We start from the raw sequence: 8320 nt of genomic DNA on the forward strand, positions 1-8320 counted from the left end.
GAGTTAATTTATCACCACATGTCAAGACTGATCTTGACCTTAGAAACAGCTAGATTTGGCTTTGACAAAGAGCTGAGTAGAAGCTTCCTGGAGCATAAGAGGAAAAGATTTTTTCCCTTAAAGAGAAATGGGAATTAAGGAACTTTTTTTTCCTGCATGCTTCTGATATGTGTGTGTTTTATATGTTAACATTGAAATCCCACAGTACACTGATTGAAGTTCCATCTCACAGATGAGGGAATGAAGTTAAATGATGTGCTGAAGGTAAATATGTGAGGGACAGAATTCAGATTGTAGTCTCCCTGCAGAACCCATTACTTTTTCCCCAAGTCATCCCCGGTTCAGAAAATGAATCCAGGGATCATTCATTGACCATAGCACAATCTTAATGGACCTTTCCATGCCCCGGCCTACTGACTAGCCACAAGGAATACCAACAGTTAAAGCCCTTTGTCTATAATTATGCCTTGGTTCCCTTAACAACGCTACCATGTAATTAAGCCGATTTTGCCAAGGGGCAGATAAGCTTCAGTAGAGAATCTGAGAAGAGCCCTTTACATTATGCTCTGTTTCCTGTTCATGTTACCCATGGTCAAGTCTGGGCTTGGAGCTGAAGCACAGGAAGAATGTCTAGAATGCTGTTGGCCCAGAACTTGTGCATGCTCAAGAAAGCATACAACAGGGCAGGGTGCAGTTCCTGTGCAGTTGGTGAAACTCCTACCTTACCTCTACTCATTGTTCCCCTCAATGAAATGTGCTAAGGAAAAAAAAAATGCCAGTGGCCTAATATCTACCCTGCTCTTGGAGCAGCCTCCATTAACTTCCGCAGCAAATCTCACAGTTATTAATCACCAGAAATGAAAAATGTCTCTTTTTCAAAAGTGTAATTATCAGAGGTCTCACCGTGTCTAGAAAGAAGATGCATTTGCCATTATCAGCACATTCTGTATTTAGTCTCTGAAAAAATTTGGCTTGCACCACACGGTTTATGCACCATATTTTACTTAAAGCTAGAATAAAACTGTAGAAACATAAGGATAGCATTAAATAGTTAAATTACATACTACGTTAAAGTGCTGAGTGAGAAGGGGGACCCACAGAGACTTAATACTTTCCTGCGTCCATAAAACTAGGTTTGCAAACGCAAGTCAAATAAAAAGCTATCGGGGTTGTGACTAAGAGTTGCTTGGATTAAAGATCATTAAATGAAATGGTAATGAGCAAGGCCACCTTGGGCCCAGACACCAATCCAAATTTCCTAAATGTTAAGTTTCCCAAAGTCCACAATCCAAATGTCATGTACTAAAATGCTTATTGTACCCTTTCTTGTCCCAGGGGCTGCCCTGAGGGGACAATGCAGTTACTAACTAGCCCCCAAAGTAGCCCAACCTCCACAGAGCACCAGAGGAGTCCAGATGTTCGAGATTATGATCCCCTGAATGCAGTGGAATGTATGCCAGAGATTAAAATGCAGAATTAATTTATAACACTCTCTACCTGTCTGCAACCTGTGCTTAGCTTATTATCTGTGCACATTGTGTTGCACGGCAATTACAGTGTTGGAAATAACCTGAAGCACGTGACCACTGCCGTTAAGTTTAAAAGGGGAGCATTTGTCATGTTTTAGCCCGCACATCTGGTTCTACCATATTTACCACATGATTAATATAGGAACATATTACAGCGAAATCCTTTCGTATCAGTTTTATTCGCTGGAAATGAAGCATTCTTCTTCCCAGTCCCCCTCTCTCTTTCCAGGCTGAACTCAGATTTCCAGTCTTAAGGTCCATTTGAGGGGAGAAGACAGAGAATCTGCTTTTGCCTTTGTTCAGCTCCCCAGCCCCAACCACAAAGGGGGTGGATCTGCATCCTTTGTTTTACAAAGCACACCCACTAGCCAGAGAAAACTAACCCCTATTCCAAAAGGAGATGAGGTCAGAACCCTCCGTCAAACCAAACCTCAGGAATTAAACTCTAAATTTTAAACTCCCTTTTATTGAAATATAAGTTTGTTTAGTCTATTTACACCACGATTTATGCACATATATACACAGAAGGCAAATTCTGTCAAATAAAAAAGTTTTCTTACTAAAAAATTAAAATTAAAAAAAGTAAAGTGCATGAAACTGATTTTTTTCTTTCTTCTGGTGAACATCATCATTGTCAATTTTGGTCAATTGGGAGATGCAGGAAGAAATTCATTATTGACTCTGCTTATAACTAGTCCCGAATTCATAGCCTTCAGGCTAAAATGACAGGGGTTCAGGAATGGGTCAGACAAACTGTCAGGGTCTGTAGGGCTCTCAGGGGCGGGGAAGTCTTGCTCTCTTTGTCCTATCCAGAGCTGTCCCTCAGCTTGGAACAGTTATCTCACCATCGCGCGCTGGAACAAAGAGAGAACACAGGAAGGGGGCTCCACCAGCCCTTGTCACAGCCTGCTCTGGGGCCACCGGCGCTGTGTTTAGTAGGAGATAGAGGAATTAGCTCAAACGGAAGTTTTCCTTTTTTGGGAAGGGGTGGGGCAAGAATGGACTGCATCTCCCAAAGAGACTGCCATTCAGGGGCCAAACCCGAGCAGCCAGTTTCTTCGGATCCAATCTCCACACAAGCACAGATTCCTTTTTATAAGCTAGGTGGAGGGAATGTTACACTTCTTGCCTCGGTGAGTTTGCCCTTCCAGAACTTGGAAAGGAAACAGCCTGGCATGAAAAGAAAGGGGCAAGTGGGTAACACACAAGTTTTTAGACAGCTTGTATTCAGACCACTGGGTGGGCGTTGGCCGGTTGGTCATAGCCGGTGGCAGAGAAGACAGCCCTAACTCCCATCATTCATAACCCAGTCCCTCTCTTCCTCGGAGTGTTATTAAGTCCCCGGGTCGGCGGCCGTACTTGGCCTTACAGTGCAAAATGTGTTTGGCGAGGAAGTCAAGGCGGCGCTGTAGCAGCTGAGCGTGGGGGTCTGCGAGCTCCGCCAGCTCTGGGAAACGCGGTTCCTGGCGACTGTAGAGGCGCAGCAGCCGGGCTGCCGCGTCCTGACCCCGGTGCAGCTCCAAGACGCGCCTAGCAGTCCGCTCTCGGAATACACACACCGACTGTAGCAGCGGTTCGTTATACTTGTCCCACATGCCGGCTACCCGGTACCCGTGCACCAGGCCCGCCTCATTGTCCAGAAAGACCAACGCCCCTCCTGGTCCTCGGTGCAGGTTGCTTGTAGCGCGGTGCATAACGCGTGGGTCCCACTGTAAGCTGAAGAGGTTGCTTACAAGCCGGTCGAAGTTGGCTGTCAGGTAATCGAAGAGGATCAGATCGGTCCATTGTACCAGGTCCACCAGCTCCGCCTGGCTGAGGTTGGTCAGCTCGCCCCCGGCGTCGCGCAGGGGCCGCAGACGGCCGTCCTCTGATCGCCAGGGCTCGGGCACCACCACGTCGGTGAGGTTAGGCAGCCAGCGCGTCAGGCTCACCACGCTGCCCTCGGTCCAGTGCGCCGTGCGCAGCTCCTCCTGCACCTGCACCCACTGCGCGCCCCGAGCCTCCACCCGAGCCAGTGCCAGCGGCGGCACGTGGCGCTGGAGGCCCAGCAGGCGCGCAAGGTAGTAGGACAGGGCCTCGCCCTGTATCTGCTCTGGGTTGATGCCGTAGCGTACACAGGCACGGGTGCCGTCGGCAAAGCGGGCTAGGCGGTTGGAACTGCGTCCACAGCCCCCGCGATCCAGAGCCACCACCCGAGCTCCCCGTGCCACCTCCAGCCAAGCTGCTGCTTGGGCTTCGGAAAAGCCCCGGGGCACCTGCTCCTCCAGGCCGCGGCTCCAAAAGACGCCCCCGTGCACCGCCCTGTGCTCCGCTGGCCAGGACAGCCCGGAGGGCACGTGCCGCCCGCGATCGTCCGGGTGCCTCCCAGGCGGGTTATCCGCGCCGGCCGCCAGGGTGAGCAGCGCCCGGAAAGTTTTCAGGGAGCCGCCGCGGGCGTCCCACACTAGGGGTGGGGGCAGAGGGAATCGCGGCTCCGGCGCGGGGCCGCCACTCTGGATCGGATGCCGAGGGAGTCGATCTTCGGGCGGCCGGGAGGCTGGCAGCTCGGTCCGTGGTGGCAGGAGCCCTCCCCACAGCGTCAGCAGCGAGCCCAAAGCCAGCAGCCAGAGCCCCGCGGCGGCGGCGCCCCGCATCTTCCGCCCCATGCTCCTGCCGGCGCGCCGGTGCCACCGCCGCCGCTTCAAGCCAAGCCCGGGCGCCCGGGTGCGGGCGGCGAGGCGGGCCCGGCTGCTGGCTGGCTCCCGGGCTTCGGGTGCCGGAGCCCCATCGCGGCCGCGGAGCGCTGCGGGGCTCTGACCAGCGCTCTGCCCCGGCGCTGGGAACTCGCCTCGCCGTGGCTTCCCAGCTGCTTTTGTATTTCGCTGTGAGACCCTCCGGCGGGCGCGATTCACAGGCGCCCGGACCACGTGGGAGCAAGGGGGATCCCCCTCCCCCTCCTCTGCCTCCTCTCCCCGCCCCCCACTCCCCCGCCCCTTCCCTTCCTCTTCCCCTTAAAGCGGCAACCGATCCTTCCAGGAGCGAAAGGTGGCCCCACTCTCTGTCCCGGACTTCGGGACAGGGAGGAAGCCCGACTGGCGGCGTCCATGCGGGGGCGTCGGGGCGGGAGGGGGCCGAGGCGGGGGCAGAGACCAAATATAGGGCTCGGCCGTAGCGGCGTGTCCGGTGCTCTTGTGGGAGTGGGATGATCCCCTAGTACCCTCGTTTGGACTGTGTCTGATCTGAAAACTTCAGGCAGACTTCCACCGCAGTACAGGGAAGGGTCAGGGTGGGTCCTTTTGCAACTTCGCTTGCTGTGATTCACGCTGGCTTATGTAAATTCTCGGGAATGTCCGGAGCCCTAGAGGATGTGACTCCAGAGGGGAGAGGAACCATCTGTAGTCAATGACTTTGAACCCACAACCCCTCTCCAGAGCAAGCTCTCCAGTATGGATCATTGCAGTCTTGAGAGCAATGTGGTAGACTTTTGTGATTTTTCTTAGGGATGCTGTGCAAGTTGGATATTCAAGTCAGGTCTCCTGGTCTCATGCCACTTGATTTTCCCTTTTTAAAGAATGTTCAATATGTAGGGATAGCGATATAAAGACAGATATAAACATTTATTGCCAACATTCTCAACTTGTTTTTAAGTTGTCATTTAGTCACCTTATCCCTAATTACAATTTTCACCCAAACAAAGGAAAATAAACAACAATCGTTTTTACTAGTTTAGAGTAAAGGAGAAAAAGTGGGAAGGGGACAGTGAAGAAAAACCAAACCAACACAACGTAAAAACCGATGCATCTTCCTCCAGACTTTCTTGGTTTAATCTACCAGAAAAGTCACTGGCAAACAAACTAGCTCTTTCCTTTCCCTTCTTGTATCCCATATCCAAAATCAGAGATTCTTAGTCATAAGTTCAGGGCTGTGAGGGTTCAGTTGTCCCGAGAGCCAGATCTGGCACGCCAGGGAACTGTCCCAGGACCTGTGCATACTCGCAGGTTCTCTAGGCTACTCCCACAGCCCTATAGCCAGAGTTTAAAATCGGCTTCTTTCACATTGTGGGTCTTTTCCTCTTCTTATATCCCTCTACTCAGTACACATGAGAGGTTTCAGCTGCTGTACTGTGTATATTTATCCTGGAGTTATAGGGTAGACAATGTAATGTTTCTAACAGAGTAGAAACATTAACCCTCTAAAACATAGCTGGCCCAGCCCTGACCCAACACATACACCTTCATGGGTTTCTTCCCCACTGGTGCTCTGTGTGCTGCGTGAAGTGTGGGGTCTTTCTTGGATGTGTTCCCAACCATGGGCTTTTTATAGCTCAGATCTGATAAAAGGATTACAGTGCCTCCCATATGGATCCAGTACAATATATTAATTCATTAAAAAGGTATTTTTTTTTCTCGCCTTGTGCAAGCTTCCCCCGGTCTTTCCCCAGAGAGCAGGGACTGTCTCTTATCAATTTTTTATTTCATTTACCAGCTAATATAGTATATTACATGAAATAAGCACCGAATTCATTGAATTTTATTTTTGCTTTTGGTTTAACTTTTTTTTTTTTCCCCCTGCATTGGGTTCCGTGTGGGCAAAATGTAAGCAAGATCTCCACCTTGTGGGCACAATCAGAATAGCCTCTAATTAGAGAACTACATTTCATAGTGGTGATTAAGTTAAACTCAGAATGCCACCCTGGGCCAAGTTATGTCCTGAGGGCAACGGGGCAATTTGAAGTGCTTGGTGGCTCCGTGTTTTTGGCTCTTAGCAGAATCTATGAGTGTGTAGCTCCCAGTGATCCATCATGGTACACTGCACGGGGAGTTCTCTTGCCCAAAGCCTGGCACTGAGTGAGTATTCAGCAACAATCTGGAATTGGGATGAAACTTTTCAAGTAGCATTGTCAAGTTTGTTTGTTTAAGTATCTCATTGCTACAGGATACATAAAACCATTTTTCTCAAGTTCTTAAAAGGGAAAAAATATTGTTGAGGCCTCTGCACAATGAATGTGAGGAAAGCAAGATTATAAAGATTATAAAGTCTGGGAAAGCAGACTTTAAAACCAGTCACCCCTTCCAGACTCTCACAGTCGTGCTAAGGGTACTGATGAAAGGGAGGCTTGAAGAACCAGGCTAAGACCCCATATCTCAGACGATGAGTGGACTTTACGTTTGAGCCCCAGGACCTGACCTAGCCCCAGGCCTGAGTACACTCTTTACCTGGATGAGATGTATGAATAAAAGGTTTAACAGTCAAAATGCAGAAACGCAGAGGAGTGAGCTGAGAAAGCAAGCACACATAAACACGCCCTGCAGACTGGTATGCTGTTTGATTTATAGTGACATTTGATTATTTTAGACAGTGTTTTTGGAGCCTACCTGTGTTAGCTGATTGCCCTCCAACTCCTTACATTTGAAGTATGAAGACAGCAAGTCCGCCTGCTTTCCCTGAGGCTCCCAGGCAGGGAACACCGTCTCTATTGACCTTTGGCAGTTGCTTAGGGTTGAGGTGCCACTCATCTATCCCCAAATAAGAAGCTATTTTCTCTTTTAAGATTTTCTTAATACTCCTTAAGCTTAGACTTCCAATATATTCAAAATTGCCCACAGTTCTTTGTGAACCGTGATCAGGCTCAAAGAACCTGGGCACTTTCTGGGCAACACAGAAAAGGCAGGGTGAGCGCTGGGAGCCAAGAATGAGGCTTGACGTTGGAAGACTTTGAGTCTGGCCTTCCATTTTTCTGACTTGTTCCTTGGGCTAGTTTTCATCTTCCATGCATTTCAATTTCTCAACTTGAGAAATGAGGATAATAAATCGCACCAAACTTACAGGTTGTTATGCAGCTCGGGTGAAATATTAACGGTAACCATAACAACGGCATTAACAGGCTCTTACGAATTCCTTACTTCTGGGCGTGGTGTGGGGCTCAGCCCAGTCTGGGCTTTACTGATCCATGTAGCCCTCCGAGCGAATATGATCATTGTCCTCATTGGAAAGATGGCAGATCAGAAGTATAGCCGGAAAGTTACATGGCTGACAAGTGACAGAGCTGAGGCTCCTGCACCTTTGGCGTATTGTAAATGGGTGGAGGCAATACCAAGCATAAAAATGGTTGCATTAAATCAAAGATTTTCAACTCAATCTAAGTTTCTTTCGAAGCACGCTTTGGGGTTCGTACTGAGTGAAATGACGAAGGCTCTCTCTGTAGTCCTGGCTGTGGTCCTGACCTCTGTGTATAGCTCAAGCTCTTTCTCTTCAGTCACATCTTCATTTCTTGGTGGCTGTGGTGGCAGACATGCATCATGTGCCTGGCTCCAGTGAACCTCCAGGCAGCTTCAGGCAACCCACTCATGGCTGCCTCTCCACCTGGCCTCCTTCATTCTGATTTTTGCTGGCTTTTCTGCTGAGCTACATTCTCCTCTCAAAGATAGAGATGCTCGAGTGCACTTTTTTTATATGTTTCTACAAAAGTAAGAGAGAATGTGGTGGTGGTGCACACAAGTAGGTCCTTCTTTCCTGGAGGTGGAAGCAAGATCACACGTTTGAGGCCAGCCTGGGTTCCATGGTGAGACCCTGTCCTAATAATAAAGCGAGACACTCTACAATAAACAGATAGAAGAGAGGGAAAAGAAGACCCTTGCCGCTTACTCTGATTCCAAAATGATTCTGTGACTCCTATATTGGTCAATACTGCTGACCTTGCACAGCTTTCTAGCTTGAGGCTGCACTTCCATTGTTTGTATTGTTATGGGCTGGGTGGCTGTGTTCCCTCCAGGGTTATGTATTGAATTCTCAAACCTAATGCCATGGTGTCA

At 49.3% G+C, this 8320-nt stretch overlaps 1 protein-coding gene across 1 annotated transcript; it reads right to left on the bottom strand.

Annotated features, from left to right (window-relative positions):
* Positions 1-1689: 1689 nt before the first annotated feature.
* On the bottom strand, positions 1690-4417 carry Fjx1 (four-jointed box kinase 1). The gene has a single exon (XM_032903791.1). It carries the CDS (start codon positions 4172-4174, stop codon positions 2825-2827), a length of 1350 nt encoding a protein of 449 aa, XP_032759682.1. The 5' UTR covers positions 4175-4417; the 3' UTR covers positions 1690-2824.
* Between the last annotated feature and the right edge of the window lie 3903 nt (positions 4418-8320).

This window comes from Rattus rattus, chromosome 5, assembly GCF_011064425.1.
Source record: "Rattus rattus isolate New Zealand chromosome 5, Rrattus_CSIRO_v1, whole genome shotgun sequence".
NCBI classification, from domain to species: Eukaryota; Metazoa; Chordata; class Mammalia; order Rodentia; family Muridae; genus Rattus; species Rattus rattus.

Coding starts and splice junctions, on each gene's coding strand:
- Fjx1 (XM_032903791.1), bottom strand. CDS start 4,174: ATGGGGCGGAAGATGCGGGGCGCCGCCGCCGCGGGGCTCTGGCTGCTG.